The sequence below is a fragment of the Hemicordylus capensis genome, chromosome 4, assembly GCF_027244095.1.
Source record: "Hemicordylus capensis ecotype Gifberg chromosome 4, rHemCap1.1.pri, whole genome shotgun sequence".
NCBI classification, from domain to species: Eukaryota; Metazoa; Chordata; class Lepidosauria; order Squamata; family Cordylidae; genus Hemicordylus; species Hemicordylus capensis.
This window is the reverse complement of record NC_069660.1, coordinates 295,584,830-295,602,979: the sequence shown is the minus strand read 5'-3', so window position 1 is coordinate 295,602,979 and position 18,150 is coordinate 295,584,830. Positions and strand designations below refer to the sequence as shown.

General features: G+C 43.3%; 1 protein-coding gene across 7 annotated transcripts in view; it reads left to right on the top strand.

The window, feature by feature from the left end:
• Positions 1-18,150, top strand: part of CSMD3 (CUB and Sushi multiple domains 3) — a 1,041,917-nt gene that overhangs the window by 556,015 nt on the left and 467,752 nt on the right. For all 7 annotated transcript variants that reach the window (XR_008306202.1, XM_053246219.1, XM_053246218.1 and 4 more), the window contains one exon: positions 2,887-3,008. Coding sequence is in view for 6 of the 7 variants with exons in the window: in XM_053246219.1 (XP_053102194.1) it covers positions 2,887-3,008 (122 nt within the window). In the remaining variant the exon portion in view is untranslated. The remainder of the gene's footprint in view (positions 1-2,886; positions 3,009-18,150) is intronic.

The window sequence follows — 18,150 nt, the reverse complement described above, 5'->3', positions numbered from 1 at the left end:
TTCTGTATTAAAACCCTGCAGTTTTTACGTAGTAACAGATGGCAGTGACAAGAGTGACTGTGAGACTTGGCTTCTGAATATATTATTTTAATTCATATAATATCTAAAATCCTTTATAAATAGCAGCAGCTGTCAGACATAAATATAGCAAAAGCAGATCTTTTAAAAAAGATTTTTCATTTTAGATAAAGAAACACAAGTATGGTTCAAAGGTACACCATGTTCTATTACCTATCTAAAATGTTATAGTATGTCTGTTGATTTAGATCCCAATTTGAGATTATTCTTAAAATACATGGATTCAACTCAAGGTGTTTGTTACATGCATCATTTAACACAAGGATATTAAGAACATTAAAAAAAAAAAGTCTGTACTCTTCCCTGTCTGTAGTGAGACTTCTTGCTGCTACTTCTAATAGGCTGAGAAAATTTTTTAAAAATACTGTGTATCTGTTAGTTTGTGAGGTGTTTGTATTTCTATTTCCATTTTTATTGGGGCAGAAATAACTCACAAGAGCCAAGGTCAAACAGCTGATACCTGGCACATGAGGGTTTGTTCACCAGCCAGCCTATCTTTCCCTTTTAGAGCACATATTTAAGGCCCCTTAACATCTGACTCCAGAGTCCACATTGGTCCATTTAGCCAGAGGCGTAACTATAGGGGGGGCAGCGGGGGCACGTGCCCCGGGCGCCATCTTTTCTGGTCACGTGGGGGTGCCGCCATGACAAAAAAAAATTTTAAATTTTTTTTGTTAATACAAATGTTTCCTGCTCAGTGCAGCAGCGCTGCAGCAGTCAAGGGAGCACATCGGTGCCCCCTCCCCCATGAGCGGTCCCTTCAGCACTGCCCGTGGCCCCCCCATTGCTTTGCTGGCGCCTGGCGGCCAGTCAGTGGCCTGGCTTGGTGGCGGGCGCTTGTGAGGAAAAACCTAAGTATAATGTAGTATGTGGGGGGGGGGGGCACCATTTCAGTGCTTGCCCCGGGCGCCGTTTTCCCTAGTTACGCCTCTGCATTTAGCTCAGTATTTTCTACACAGACTAGCAGCAGCTTCTCCAAGGTTGCAGGCAGGAATCTCTCTCAGCCCTATCTTGGAGTGGGGAGGCCTAGCCCTACCTGCCCTGCAACCCTATTTTGTAACTGAATTCATGTCCTACAATTTTGGAAACTGGATTGTTGTGAATGTCCATAATATGTCCAACCTCCTGCAAAAAACCTGGGTCTCGCTTTTTGCTCTGCATTGGCACAAGTCAGCATGGGGCATAGCATGGTGGGGGAAAGGATCTTTCGATGGTAATATCACACAAGTATTAAAAAGAGAACACCCGGACTACTTGAGAGATTTGTTATTCACACTTAAAAATGGAAGGTTGAACCGGATCTATTTAAAGGATCCTCCTCAGTTAAGCAGCTAAGGAAAACAATTTATGGAGAGATTCTAGAAGTGGGTTTCTTAGAACCTGATTTAGAACGTAAACACTACAAACACCACACTTCACAGTACTTGTTGCAGCCCGATCACCCTATCGCTCTCTTTAAGGAGAAAAAAGTCCCTTTCCATTTATGGGAAACAAGGTGGCGCTTATACCATCAAGTACTACCACTTAATGCGGCTAAGCCATGGCTCCCAGAGGACCAGCAAGAGTGCCCTAAAATCACCTGCAAGCAGAAAGCTAGTGAGCTAGGTAAAACATTCAGGGAAACCCACTCACATTTCTTAAAAGAGTGTGTGGTCGCCAAAAGAGTGTGGCAGGGAGTAAGCAAGATGTTAGAGTGGCCTGATTTGGAAAAACAGACTTGGGAAGAACTAACCTCGGGTTTGAGCGATAGAACCTCCTTTAGAGGTCCCAGAAAGAAACCTTCAAGGAAACGGAACGGAACGGGTGCCCTCATACTAGGGAATTGGAACGTTCCCCTTCTCGTAATCAGGTTAGTAAACCTGTATGTCATTTATGTAATGCTCCTGCATAGGAATAGGGAGGGAAGACACGACCAAGAGGTTCACGCAGATGAGACAGTCAATCTCTTCTGGAAAAGTTTGTATGGTTATGTGCAAAATGACAAGAGTATCTCTTCTAAACAGCAATGGGACAAATTGTGGAAATGGATGTTGGACGTAACCCCCCCCCCCCCCGATTACCTGATGTGCCTTGAAATCCCCCACCCCCGAGTTACAGTACTACCTGCATATACTTCATAACCTTGTGGGTTTCCAAATCCTTGTGTGTAAATCGTTGTAGATATATCATGTACAAACAACCACTTTGTATATAATTGTGCTTTGGCAACGTACTGTATGCTTTGGTAGTTTGTTGGTTCAATAAAAAAATCTTGTCCTATAAAAAATCTTGTCTTATCTTGGAGAAGCCAGAGAGAGAACTTAAAACCTTCTGCTTTTCCCTCAGGGGATGGAGCGGCTCCATTCCCTGAGGGGAATATCTTACAGTGCTCACATGTGGTCTCCCATTCAAATGCAACCAGGGCAGACCCTGCTTAGCTAATGGGACAAGTCATGCTTGCTACCACAAGACCAGCTCTCCTCTCTTGTTACCATGACAACCTGTCAGCTTCCTCAGATGCATTGCACATACATAGCTTTACCTGGGCCTGATAGCCAGCTGTGTGGCTTTCAGCTAGCAAACTGAGCTCTCCCTGCAGTTCTGAGTGAGAAGTATGAAATGGGGCAATGGCAGTTGGAAGGGACCTCCTGGCCGTTGGCATGCAGAGCCCTCTAAGGGCTATCTAGTGTTTGAATACTTCCATTTTGGATTCTAAGCAACTCTAATCCACATGGATCTCTAAATAAGGGGCAATAGGTAGATTTTGTGCAGTTACTGTAATAAAGTGATATTATTCAGGAACTGTGATGTTTATCCTTTCTTTTATAGTAAAGACTTGTGGATCCAATCTTCTAGGACCTAGTGGCACCTTCACATCTCCCAACTTTCCATTCCAGTATGACAGTAATGCTCAGTGTGTTTGGATCATCACAGCCATCAATCCAAATAAGGTAAGTCCAATGTTTAGAATATTTTGTAGTTCCATATCAAATAAAAAAAATCACAGCTCAAAAAGGATTAACTGTGATTTAAGTATGCATACACAAGTACACTTGACATGTACACTAGCCTGAAATCAGTAGATTCATGTCTTGTAATTCCCATTATGCTTTAAGGTAGGAATTTTAACTTACTGAGTATTGATTGATTGATTGATTGAGTGCATGAGTGAGTGCTGTCAAGTCAGTTGACTCTTAGCAACCACATAGATAGTTTCTCTCCAGGATGATCTGTCTTCAACTTGGCCTTTTAGGTTTTTAGGTATAATTGCTTGTAATTTCACATATTAGTCAAATTATGCTTGGATGTTTTCCTGTAAAGTGTAAAAGAGGCATCTTTTAAAGTCATGTTTCTCTTATATTTAGCAGGGGAAGAGCAATTGTCTCTATGCAGCCCCAGCATACTAATCCCTCCCATGACTTGCTGGTATCTAGCTTATCTTTCTTTTAAAATTGTAAGCTCTTTTGGGACAGAGCATCATCTCCATTCATTCCTTCATTCATTTATGTGTAAATCACTTTGAGAAGTTTCTTTGAAAAGCACTAAATAAATATTTGTTGTAGTAGTAGTATCTAAAGGGCCGCCTTGTTCCTTGCAGCTGCAACATATTAATAATCTGAAGCCCTTCTCTGGGTGCCTCTGCCTTCAGAAATGAGGCAGATGGTGGCCAGTGTTCCCTGTAATGGATGTTGTTGTCTACAGCTCCCAGCATCCCCTGGTCCAGGGATGTTTGGCTGGGGATGCTGGGAGTTGTAGTCAACAACATCTGGAATTTGCTATAACAGAGAGCGCTGGTGGTAGGCAACGAGTGGTCCTTCTGGGCTGTGTTGCCCTATCTCTAGTACACTCTCCTCCTGGGTAGGTCTTCCTCTTGGCACCAGCATTATGTCTCTCTATTTTTTCCAGGCCTTTTAAAATTCTACATCTCTTCATTTTTGCAAGCCTTTTCAGCAGAGTTTAGGTTTGTAGCTTTATTCTGCTTTTTTAATGCAGATGTTATTTGTTTATTTATTTATTTCATTTATAAACTGCCTCATCTGAAGGCTCTGGGCAGTGTATAACAAATTCAAAAAGGCATAAAATCACATACCATTTAAGACACAGTGCTAAAAACAATTCAAAACCATTTAAAACTAATTAAAATAATTTTAAAAACCATTTTAAAACCTTGGAAAGCCAGGCCAAACAAGTAAGTTTTTAGGGCTCTCTTAAAGGCCAACAGTGCACCTAAACTGTAGATATCTGCCGGGAGTGCATTTCATAGGCCAGTAGCAGCTACAGATAAGTCCCGGTTCCAAGTCGCCACCAGACGTACCGGTGAAGAGTGACCTCTCCAGATGACCTCAACAAGCGATGGGGATCATACCTACTTTATAATCTTGCTATTAATTGGGAGGGTTAGTATTAGGGATGTGTGAATCGATTCAGGTACAAATCAATTTGTACCCAAATCTAGCCGATTTGGGCAATTTGGAAACAGAACAAATCGCCCATGTGGTCCATTGGCTGGATTTGGGTACAAATCGAATTGCACCAGATTAGATTCGAACAGATTCAAGATTTGGATTCCTCCTAACATTTTCCCCAGATTCCCAGCTTTCACACACGCTGTTATGGAGCAAAATGTGTGGTCACTATTTTTCAAGTGTTTGGATTATTTGGTGTATAAAAACTTTCCTTCAATGAATCCCTATGAGGATTCATTATACAATTTCATTTCTTCTATTCATTTTGACTGTCTTTGGACAGTGCCAGCTGTCAACTGCTGTGTGCCAACTACACCGCCCTCCCACCCGCAAGGCAGTGGGGTACTACTCAGTTTATGCTCTAGGAATGTGTATAAGTGTTTAGACTCTTTGGTGTCTAATAACCTTTCCTTATAATGTATAATGAATCCTCATAGGGATTCATTTTGAGTAAAAGTTATTAGACACCAAATAATCTAAACACTTGGAATATAGTGACCACACATTTTGCTCCATAACTCCACTTCTACAAGGGCTAAAGCTTAGCTTTAAAAAAGAAAGAAAGCTGGGGTTCCTTGCTAGGGTTAGGATAGGGAGACTTCAAATCCCCATTATTTCCTATGGTGGAAATATACAAAATCAGTACAAACTACAAAAATGATTAAAATCATCCAAGTGCCCCACTACCTTGAAATTTGGATAGTAGGTGGCACCCAAGGGAACCTACCCACCACCCATATTTGGTGTCCCCAGGACCTTTATAAGTGGTCCAAATCAATCCAAATCGAATCAAATTAAAATGAAATCTGGGGTGATTCGGGGGGACAGATTTAGACACAAAACAAATCGGGGGTGTTTCGATTCTTGTACAAATCACACTGAAAAAAACTGATTTGTGCACATCACTAGTTGGTATTATTTTATTATGGTTAGCAACACTGAAAGCAAAGCTGATAGGATATTAATTTTTAAATGAATGGGAAAAATTTAAAAGTACATTTGGTATACAGATTAAGGCAAATGAGACATCCTTACTACTTGCAGTATATTACACCCACACATGTAGAAGCAAAGTTCTGCAAATTAACTTGAGAGATTTAGCTGAGTAGTTTATCATATACTGTAAGGAAAACAAGCAGCCAAAAGAATGAAACAATGGTGCCAACCATATTAATCTGTGATTTGTTGGCTGATATGACAGCTCAGTTGTGCTTTTATGAGAACTTCTTTAAAGGAAGGCCATAAAATGGATACTGAAACACTGTCTAGGAACTTTTTCTATTAATTTTGGTACAGAATTCTACAGAGGCAGCAGTTTTTAAGATCCAAGAACTAGTTTAGATGTTTTATTTATCTGTGGCTTCTCAGTGGTGCATAAAGATGTGCCAGAAAGAATAACATTTCTGATTACTTCAGCAATGCTACCTTAGAAATAGGGTAATTCCATGGTAACTCACATTGGATTTGGACAAGTGTAATAAAAGATTTTGAATTGTAAGGTGTTGATCCCTTTGTTTCTGTGTCAGGTAATCCTGTATTCATCTTTAAAGGGGTCTTGAATTTTAGCAAAACTGTATTAGTAACATTTAAAAAGGGATTAAGGAGCACATAGGCAGGCAACATTACATCTGGAGAACACAGAAGCTTTCTACCATCATTCAGCTGTTCACCTGACGCATAACTGCAGCATCTGGCTCTTCTCTCACTGCCTTTGAACAGAAAAAAGGCACGTGATCCGGGGTCGAAGGCAGTAAGAAGCATGTAGGCAGGCAACACAACATCCAGGCCTGGGTTTGCACCAGAGGTTGATATGACTGGGCTGCTGCCAAGGAATTAGGGCTCCCAGAAGGCCCTGCAGCTAGTCCGTGAGGGCACCTCTGTGACCTTTGTGTTGTGGTGCCAGAGCAACTCTCAGGGACCACTCGGATATGTGAGGGCCCATCAAAGACAGTTTGGCCAGGGTCCTGTGCACTATTCCTTTCTAAGCTGTGCATGCTCAAACCAGCCTAGTCTGCTACTCAGTTAATTTTAGCAGCCACACAGTCTCAGCTTCTCACCCTGCACTGCGATGGCTGCTTGTTTTTGTCTAAGGCAAAGCAAGTTATCCTGCTGCCTTCCTTTCCTCTCTTCTTCCCAGCTGACTTCAGCTCCTCTCTCCCTCCTGCCAGCGAGGAGGTAGAATTGATTCCTCATGACCAAACACTGGCGCGGAGGTTCACCTCTCTTCAAAGCCTTACTGTGCCTGCCTTCTGCCGGCTCTAAGCTCATGCATGTGTTGTGTGCAGCAGCAGACTGCCTCAGAGTCAGTTGCAGTACACATGGCAAGAGCGAGGCGAGGTGAGGCAGACAGAACGAGGCTGACTGTCTGAGTTTGGCAAGCTGAGCTTGGCTTTCAGTGTGTTTGGTGTCTGGTGCTGCTGGCCCCCAATCCCCACAGCTCTTCTGAGTGGGCCTGGCTGTTCCCTGCCCTTCTGCTGCTGCACCAGACCAGTACTCTTCCCCACGCCCCAAGACATAGCCCACCACTCTTCATCAGTCTTCTCTGCAATCTTAGCACCTTTATTTGGGTTGACTTGAAGGAGGGTTAGGCAGTTTCCAGAAGGAAGTGGAATATTCTGCAAGGCTTATAATGTTGTGAACTTTAATGTTTTAAAAAACATGATTATGCTATTTCACAACCATGTGTTGATGGTGAAAGAGAATGCCTTCAGATCCCACCCCCCCAACACCATGACTTTGTATAATAAGGAAGATCTTTAAAACCCCAAACAATTATTTATCTTGTCAGGACTGCACCTTACGTAGTGCTGAATGAGCATGTCTTCACCTTGATCACTAGTTATTATTATTTTTAGACGTCTCATTGACTTCAGTAGGACTCTCTTCCAAGCAGGCATGCTTAGGTCTGCAGCATTGTGTATGTGGACTTTATAAAGTGGTAGTTTATTGGATGTTATGTTTTGGCGTGATGTCTCTTGACCAGAGGTTAATTGTAGGTTTAATTGTTGATGCTCCAAGAAGAACAAAATAGTCTCAATTCCACCTATCGGTTGGCATTTTCATTTTGCAGGGTTTGAATTGTGTTGCTGTTATTGCTTGCAGCAACTTCATAGTGTCTAGAAGCCATCATAATTTACATATGTAGATAGTAGTACAGTAACCTAGTACATGTGGAATAAGGAAGGCCTTTTATTTTATTTTATTTGTTGTTTCTCTATGTAACCACTATGTAAACATTTGTTGAAAAGTGGTATATAAATATTTGTTGTTGATGTTGTTGTTGTTTGAATGTATGTGCATGCACATACTTCTTGCTTGTGGGCTCCCCAGAAGCATCTGGAGGGCCACTGTGTGAAACAGGATGCTGGACTAGATGGGCCTTGCGCCTGATCCAGCAGGGCTGTTCTTAGGTTCCCACTGCCTTGATACTGCCGCCCAGAACAAAACTCATTTTGCACACACATGAAAAAAATTAGAGGGAACACTGGTCCAAGCAGAAAACCAGCTAATCATCATCTCAGCAGATGCTGAAAACACATTCACTGCTCCTGGTGTGTGTGTGTGTGTGTGTGTGTGTGTGTGTGTGTGTACACGCTTTGGACAGAAAAAGACCTGCAATTGGAGGAAAGAAAGGATTTGCTACCTCAGAGCAACACCGTGTTCTGGAGAGCATTAAAAGAGCAACCGTGTTCTTGTAGTTTATTACTGTAATAGACTAAAAGACTATGGGCTGGTTCAGATGAATATGAGCTCAAGGGTTGATTCAGGAGCATGCTCATCCTGATGTCATTGAAGGATATCCTGCTGCACTGTTGGGACCTCTTTTAATTGCATGAAATGGATGTTAATTCAAAGTGCTCCTCTCATGCAATTAAAAGAGGTCCCAAGAGTGTTATTATTTGTTATTATTATTATTTATTACATTTGTACACCATCCCAAACTTTCGTCTCTGGGCGGTTTACAATAGTATAAAACAAGTTAAAATATATACAAAAACTTAAAACAATTTAACAATTTAAAAATCAGCCACAAATTAAAACCTTAAAATTTTAAAGAACGGAAAAAACTTGGGTGAAGAGGTGGGTTTTCAAATGCTTTCTAAAAATTGTGAGAGATGGGGAGGATCGTATCTCAGTAGGGAGCACATTCCACGGTCTCGGGGCAACAACCAAGAAAGCCCGTCCCTGTGTGGCCACCAGCTGAGCTGGCGGCAACTGGAGACGGACCTCTCCGGATGACCTCAATGGGTGGTGGGGATCATAATGAAGAAGACGTTCTCTTAAATACCCAGGACCTAAGCCATTTAGGGCTTTATAAGTTATGACAAGCACTTTGTATCTTGCCCGGAAACCTAGTGGCAGCCAGTGTAACTCTATCAACAAAGGAGTGATGTGGTCTCTCCAAGATGACCCACAGACCAACCTGGCCGCCGCATTCTGTACCAACTGAAGCTTCTGGACTACGTACAAAGGCAGCCTCACATAGAGCGCATTGCAGAAGTCAAGTCTGGAGGTTACCAACAGATGTACCACTGTTCTGAGGCTGTTTATCTCAAGAAACGGACGTAGCTAGTGTATCAGCCGAAGCTGATAGAAAACACCCCTGGCCACTGCCTCAGCCTGAGAAACCAGGGAGAGGTCTGGATCCAGAAGTACTCCCAGACTGCGAACCTGTTCCTTTTGGGGAAGTGTGACCCCATCTACAACAGGCAGAACAAAATCGTCTCTAGAGTTCTGACCCCGCACGATAAATACCTCCGTCTTATCTGGATTCAGTTTCAGTTTATTCTCCTTCATCCAGCCCATTACTACTTCCAGGAAAGCATTTAAGGAAGTTATGCCATCTCCTGAAGAAGTTGACATGGAGAAATAGATATGGGTGTCATCAGCATACTGATAACACGCAGCTCCAAATCCCCTGATGATCTCTCCCAGCGGTTTCATGTAAATGTTAAAGAGCATTGGAGAAAGTATGGAGCCTTGAGGGACACCATACTTAAGCTCAGATTTTGAAGAGCAACTATCTCCAATCTACACCATCTGGAATCTGTCTGAGAGGTAGGAGTGGAGCCACTGTAAAACAGTGCCCCCCCACCTCCAACACCCTCAGACGTTCCAGAAGGATACTATGGTCAATAGTATCGAAAGCCGCTGAGAGATCCAAAAGGACCAAAAGAGTCACACTTCCTCTGTCAATTCCTAATTGGAGACCATCCATCAGGCTGACCAAGGCAGTCTCCACCCCATAGCCCGCCCGAAAACCAGTTTGAAATGGGTCTAGATAGTCAGTTTCCTCCAAGACCGCCTGGAGCTGAGAGGCCATCACCTTCTCAATTACCTTGCCCACATAAGAGGAGTTGCCACATAAGAGGAGTTGCCGGATACCTCCAGTTCAGACACCGAATTAATTGTGGAGTCTCCATCTAAGTCGGCCCGAATCCGAGAGATTTTATCTGCAAAAAACTCTTTAAACACATCACAGCAGGTAACTGATGGCTCCAAATTCTGATTCAAGGAAGGGGGGGCACATACTAGCCCCCTCACAACCTTGAGCAACTCCACTGGACGTTAACTCTCAGATGCAATACGGGCAGAAAAGAACCGCTTCTTTGCCACACGTATTGCCTGAGCATAGATCTTTAAATGTGCTCTATGTGTTAATGTGTCGGATTCAAGTCGAGTCTTTCTCCACTTGTGCTCCAGTTGCCTACCTTGCCACTTCTGCCCCCATAGATCTTCCATATACCAAGAGGCCTGTTTTGAAGCGGGTCAGAGAGGACACTTAGGAGCAATTGTGTCTACTGCCTTGGCGAGCATGTTATTCCAATTTTGCACCAGGGCATCAACAGGGTCACCGGCAGAGCCAACATTAATCCCCCCAAGGCTTCTTGGAATCCTATTGGATCCAATAACCTATTTGGGTGGACCATTCTAATAGGCCCCTCGCCCCTGCAGAGATGGAAAGTGGTTGTAAGCCTAACCTTAACCAGATGGTGGTCCGTCCATGACAATGGGGAAATCACAGGAGTCCCCACCCATGGAACACCACCCTGATTAGAGTAAAAGACCAAATCAAGTGTGTGACCTGCAATGTGCTTCAGTCCAGAGACGACTTGGGATAGGCCCATAGTTGTAATGGCCGCTATGAACTCCTGAGCTGTCCTGGATAAATTGTTCCCAAAATGAACATTGAAGTCCCCCAGCACCAAAAGTCTGGGAGACTCCAGCGCAAGTTCCATGACCAAGTCCGTGAGCTCAGTAAGGGATTCCGTTGGGCAGTGGGGCGATCAGTACACCAACAGAAGTCCCAATCTATACCTGGTCCCCAAACTTAGGTACACACATTCAATATGTTCAGATACCTCGACAGGGACCCTGGTAAGGGAGATGTTATCCTTATAAACCACAGCCACTCCACCTCCTCGCCCACGTCCCCTCACCTGCTCCTCTACACAATACCCTGGAGGAAGAAGCTGGGACCAGACTTGGCCACCAGCCTCCCCCAACCAAGTCTCGGCGATACACACCAGGTAAGCCCATTCATCCATAATCAAATCATGGATGATCTTGGGTTTATTTTGGACTGACCTGGCATTGCAGAGGAGCAAGGTAAGGCTATTTGGGTTGTTGGCAGTGCTTCCCGAGGTCATAGAGCTGGCAGGACAGCTGGAAGGGGAGACAGCTATTAAATTTCTGACTGCCCTTCCCCTGGAACAGCCTGCTGACCTGCCAACATTTCTTCTTCTATACCCCACAACCACCGGCATAGCTGCCCCACATCCAAATAAGGTGCCTCCTGTCTCCCCATCTCTAGCTGAACCCAAACACATAACTATTTCAACCCAATCTCACCATCAGTGAAGTGAGCAAGAATCTTCTCTAGCCGTTCAAGTTAGTATGTTGGCCCCAGCCCTCAGTCCCACCTCCAAAGGCTGCCTCCAAAGGCTGGCCCCCTTTTGGGGCCTCTGGCTGCAGCCCACTCTAATAAAGGCCAAGATCTCAAAAGCCCAATGGGCGTGTCTCACATCCACACCAATCAGGCAGTTTGGCCAGGTGCAGAGTATATCTGGACACAATTGAGTTCAGCCCCTGATAGCAAACAGGCTACAGCAAGGAGGACAAGATCAAAGAAAAATCCTTGTGAGACGTCTTTCAATAACATCAGCATGGGTGCACTGTAGGCACCATTTTGTCCTGCTCACATGTTGGGACTCATTTGCATCCAAACTGGCCCAATGTAAACTATGTAAGCCCACTTGGGAATCCTTCTAGGCTGAAAGATGAGGTAGACATTTAGTAAATAAATTTAACTGCAGTTAAATTCAGTGACCTATTCTATGGTTTAAAAGGGTCACACACTGGGACTGCTTCATGACATTCCCAGTAAGTGGCACCAGAGGAAGGGATGTTATTCACTGTTGCCCCTTCCAGACCTCATGCAAAGGAGGGAGATGTTCATATCCCTTGTAGGGAGATACATGCTCTGTCATTGCACTGGGAAAAAACATAGGTCCCCGTAAGGGAGAGTTTCTCATTTCATTTCCCCTCTCCACATGATGGATGGAGAGCAGGAAAGGAATTGCTGACCCACACACAAAATTTGCTTTAGGGATCAGCTAAATCTTTAATTATGTGTGAGCTTATGAACATCTACAGATCCCTCAGACAAATGGCGGAATTTGCATTTAGGAGAGTACACAACTCCTCCTTGGCTACCCGCTCTTCAACAGCGGCCTCTATGGTCGCCAGGGCTTCCTTATTTTGGGTGGATTATTTACTGAGTGATCCACCTTCTGATCCGATCAAACTAAGACAACAGTTAAGATCCAGAATGCTCAGGACTTGGTGGCAGATGCCACTCTGGATTCAATCAGATTCTGTCACTTCTGTGGTTGGCAGAAGGCACCTCTGGCTTAAAAGCTGGCAGGTGGACTCTACATCAGAAATGAACCTCACAGCAGTTCCATATGACAGCATTAAGTTATTTGGTGACACTGCCCTCAAGGATATTTTAGTTGAGTCTAAGGACAAATGAAATATGATGCCATCAGCACCATGCAAGCCCGATAGGTCAACTTTTAGAAAGCCTTTTCAGCCCTTTTGGAGCTTTAGGGCCCCCTTCAAAGGCAGGGACTTCAGAACCCAATGTGGTTCCTGGAACCACCAGCGTTTCCCTTCCAGAAGCTTCAGAGTCAACAGACAAGCCTTCAACCAACAGAAAAAGCAGACAAAACAGCAGCCCTGACTCAAGAATTCCCAGGCTGGGAAGCTGCCTGTTGGCACACTTCCATGCGTGGGAGGCCTCCACAACATACAAGTGAGGACAAAAAGGAAGGAACACATCCTGTGATCAATGGAAGTATGATGACACTTTTGGCCAGATGAAAGGATCTGGTATAAAGTGAACTGTGAAAATATGCAGTATGACTTGTGGATGGATGGATCATCCATCTTATTTATTTATTATTTCTCTGTGTAAACCTCCCTGAGCCATTTTTGAAAGGGCGGTATAGAAATTGAATGAATGAATGAATGAATGAATGAATGAATAGTGCCTGAAGTTCTGATATCCTTCTTGCTGATGTAATTGCTATCTGGAAGGCCAACTTCAAAGACAGAATCTGTATTGCAATAGAATGTAGTGGTTCGAAGTGAGGAATCTGTAGAGCCTTTAACACTGTACTGAGGTCCCAACAGGGAAAGTGATGCACAGTAGGTGGCAAGAGAAATGTTGCCCCTCGGAGGAACCTTTTAAGGCGAGGGTATTAAGAATGTATGTACCTTGCTGACAGGCCCGAGATTAGACCTACTAGAGATGCTGCTTGTCATTTGGTTTTAGCCCCTTCTCGTGTCCCTCCTGAAGAAACTGCAGAGGGTGCTGAATTGAAGCCTCCCCACGAGGTATAATGGTGGGTAGGCCATCTTAGAAATGTTCTCCATGTACACTGATAGCTCCAATGTGTTGATGATCTTCTGGAGGCTATGATGAGTCAGTTCACTTTATACCAGATCCTTTCATCTGGCCAAAAGTGTCGTCATACTTCCATCGATCACAGGATGTGTTCCTTTCTTTTTGTCCTCACCCCACGCATCCATCGGAAAAGGTGTGGCACAAGTTGAATGTTATACATGTTGGGGTTTGTTAATTTAACCCCCAGTAGGTAAAGAGCAGAGCACCAAGGAAGAGAGCACACACTCCAGTTACAGAGCAGGTAGCAGAGGATAGTTTAGTTGTTGCAGCTATTTAGAGAAAACACATGGAGATTCTTGTAGAACTAAATATTTATGTATTTATTGGTTAAGTACATTTGGATAGGAAAGACCCAAACCTAATCTAAAGGACTACATAATGAATAGGTAAGGGGAGAAAGATATGTTTTCATCTGCTAAATAAAAAGGAAGGATTGGGACTCAGCACAGAAAGTGCTGAAGAGTCAGACCAGGGGTGATGGAGTAGGGACAGATAGGGAGACCATTACTCACTGTCTCTACTCCCAGTGCCCTTAGTGGTCATTAGGATAGTTGGTGCAAAAGGTCAATGCACTGGAACTCCATCTTCAATAAGATGATGCCTCAAGAAATATATAAAGCTGTCCGCGTCTTCCCGCACCATGGATACCTTATTTGTTTTGTTCCTACCTGGATCCATGGGTAGGGCAGTAACCTCCTCTACCATTGCCAGATGGATCTGAGCTTGCATTGCACTAGCATATGAGACACAGCATCTTCATCTACCTACTTGTATAGTCACATACAGAGTGGCAGCTACATCTGCTGCTGCCTTCTCAATGAATGCTCCCGTCCATGAAATTTGTAAGGCAGCAACATGGAAGAGTCCCTTGACCTTCACTAGACACTTTAAAATGGACACATATGCTTCAGGACAGGCAGCATTCGGTAGATGGGTGCAACAGCAGTGCTTACCCAGGAGTAGTCAAGGGTGCTCCCTCCCAAAGTGGCATACAAGGCTGTGGTAATTACCATACATAGGAACATGGGAAGCTGCCATATACTGAGTAAGACCATTGGTCTGTCTAGCTCAGTATTGTCTTCACAGACTGGCAGCGGCTTCTCCATAGTTGTAGGCAGGAATCTCTCTCAGCCCTATCTTGGAGAGGCCAGGGAGGGAACTTGGAAGCTTCTGCTCGTCCCAGAGTGCCTCTATCCCCTGAGGGGAATATCTTACAGTGCTCACACATCAAGTCTCCCATTCATATGCAACCAGGGCAGACCCTGCTTAGCTAAGGGGACAAGTCATGCTTGCTACCACAAGACCAGCTCTCCTCTCCATAAAAAAAATTGAATCAGACCATTGGTCTATCTAGCTCAGTATTGTCTTCACAGACTGGCAGCAGCTTCTCCAAGGTTTCAGGCAGGAATTTCTCTCAGCCCTATCGTGGAGACTCCAGGGAGGAAACTTGAAACCTTCTGCTCTTCCCAGACCAGCTCCATCCCCTGAGGGGAATATCTTACAGTGCTCACACTTCTAGTCTCCCATTCAAATGCAACCAGGGTGGACCCTGCTTAGCAAAGGAGACAATTCATGCTTGCTACCACAAGACTAGCTCTCCTCTCCTGAGATGTCATTGACCCAGCAGCTGAGAACGGAGCATTTGTTCACTAATCATGAAGGCTTCTTCTGGCTGCTGGAGTCAAGTACATCTCAGCTCACCCGGCTGGGCTCACTTGGCTACCCCTGAGAGAAATATCTTGAATTTTTCTTACCACACAGAAGTTGCAGTGCACAATTATTTGATGGACCCTGTCCCTTCCCCATGCATATTGCATATTTGACATACAGTTTTCAAAATTCCTTACTATTGTTAACAAATTCCTTACTATTGTTATCTGTATATTTTTTCGCTAGAACAGAGCATGTTTTTAAAGTAAAAAGGTAAAGTGTGCTGTCAAGTCGATTTTAACTCTTGGTACCCACAAAGCCCTATGGTTTTCTTTGGTAGAATACAGGAGGGGTTTACCATTGCCTCCTCCCATGCATTATGAGATGATGCCTTTCAGCATCTTCCTATATCGCTGCTGCCTGATATAGAACCAGCGGGGATTCAGACCAGAACCTTCTGCTTGTTAGTCAAGCATTTCCCCACTGCGCCATTAGGTGGCTTCATGATAGCATGTTTTTAGTAGTACCTTTATTTTATTTTATTTATTTATTTAATTTATTTATTCGATTTCTATACTGCCATTCAAAAAATGGCTCAGGGAGATTTACACAGAGAGATAACAAATAAATAAGATGGATCCCTGTCCCCAAAGGGCTCACAATCTAAAAAGAAACATAAGATTATCTATCTTGGCCTGAAAGATTTCGGGCGGGGCTATCATCCTCAGGCTCTAGTAAGCTTGTGTTCTTTTAAGCTAATTACCCTAGTCCTGCCTAGGAGCATGTGAGGAGGATAGCCCATAGAGATGTTCTTGACTCCAGCAGCCAGAAGAAGCCTTCACGGTAAGTTAACCAATAATCCGTTCTCATAAGTGGAAAGGTGGCTCAGTGCCTGGCTTTGCACTTTGTGGAGTGCAACTTTCTTTGCAAATACAAGCCTGGAGAAAGGATGGCAGAACTAATCAAGGGGTGTGGTGGACCCGGAAAGGGAGACCAACCATTCTTCATGTTACATGTAGTTTGCCCCTTAAACCTCCTGCTGCGTGTGCGGATTTCATTGCAGGCTTCTCTGGACTGCAGGTTTTGCAGGAAAATGGGGAGGGGGTTTCTGATAAAGTGTGATAAAAATTAGCTTTCAATATTGTTAGTAGAATGTTACATGCTGCTCGAGAATACAATTACCATAATGTGTGGTTATGAGTATAGCAGAAGTTTGCTAGTATAGCCAAAACATGTCAAAGGAAACCATCCTGGGATACAAAAAGAGCAAGAAAAAAAGATTGAGCTTGAGGCAGTTGCACTATATTTACCAGTTTGTCAGTGTCAGACTTTGGAGACCATGTTGATTAAGCATTTTTTGGAAGATGACCAACCCCCCTCAGCTATACAATTCTGAACCTTCTTTTCTGGAGTATTCCTGCTATTACTGACATATTGTCACAGTGTAATCTTGTGAAACTTTAGGTGGTATTCTTAATAACAATTTTTAAGCTTCTATCAAAATAGTCTAAATGAACACCAATAATGATTATCATAATTATTATTAGTCAAGAAATTCAATACTTTTGTTTGTAATAGTTCCATCTTTTAAAAAATGGTTCATATGGATGAGTTAATTTGAGCAACAATAAATTGAATGTGAATTTTCCTTAAAGCGAACTCTCTCTCTCTCTCTCTCTCTCACACACACACACACACACACACACACACACAGTAGAAGGGTATGTCACCCAAGCAGCATTGCATGTACACAAGTTGCACAAATGTGAATATTTTGCAGATAATGTTACACAAGTGTAAACCCATTATTTCCAACATGTAGTCTTTTGTAACATCATTTGAACAAAATTTGTATGTGTGAAACTTGTGTACATGTTATGCATGTACTGGGCTCATGTATGTTTGTGCAATATGTCTGCCTGTTATCAAGACATGGCTTTTTGTACAAAGAACGGTATGGCAGGAGCAGCCAGAGCCACCATCCTCTTCTGCCCTATCTTCCAATTTGTTCTTATGGTCTGCAATATTAATCTTATGAATCTTAATTATATTTTAACCAGTGGTTTTTCTACATCGTACACCACTTCCACTGGTACTGCAAGGGGAAAGCAATTGAATAAATATATAAAATAATAAGTCAGGTTTTTGAAAAGCTTCATAAATATTGCTTAGAACAGAGTGCATCTTAGAACTGGAGTACTCCAAAAATACTTGGGAGAGGTCTTTGGGCTATCTATCTGTTTCTGCTGTATGTAGGAAAACCAGAGCTAGAGCATCCCCAACAGGTGATGGTGCAGCCTCTGCTTGAAGATCTCCAGCAAGTGATAGCCCACCCACCGAAGCAGCATTCCCTCTAACAGGGAATTCCAGATGTTGTTGATTGCAACTCCCAGCATCCCCAGTGCGATGGCCTTTGGCTGGGAATTATGGAAGTTGTAGTCAACAACATCTGGGATTTCCTGCTAGAGGGTACATTGTCCCCAAGTAATTGGTTCCATTGTTGAACTGCTTTTACAGTTAATACGTTTTTCTCCAACTGAAATTTACCCTCCTGTAACTTAACTGTTTGTTTGTTTCTGTACCACCCAAAACTCACATCTGTGGGCAGTTTACAATAAAAATGCAATAAAAACAAAATTGAAATATTAAAATAATTTAAAATTTAAGGTATGTTAAAAGTGTTAAAAACGATTAAAATGGCAAATCTAATTAAAAGCCTGGGTGAACAGATGCATCTTGATTTACCTTTTAAATTTTGTTTTAAAAGGCTCTTATTTCTACAGGAAGTTCATTCCAAAGCCTTGGGTCAGCAACAGAGAAGGCCCATCTCTGAGTAACCACGGTTGCAACTGTAGACGAACCTCTCCTGATGATCTTAATGGGCAGTGGGGCAAAGAAGGCATTCTCTTAAATACCCTGGGTCTAAGCCATTTAGGGCTCTATAGGTTGTATTTTGCTTGGAAACTTATTGGTAGCCACTGTAGCTCTTTCAGTATAGGAGTAATA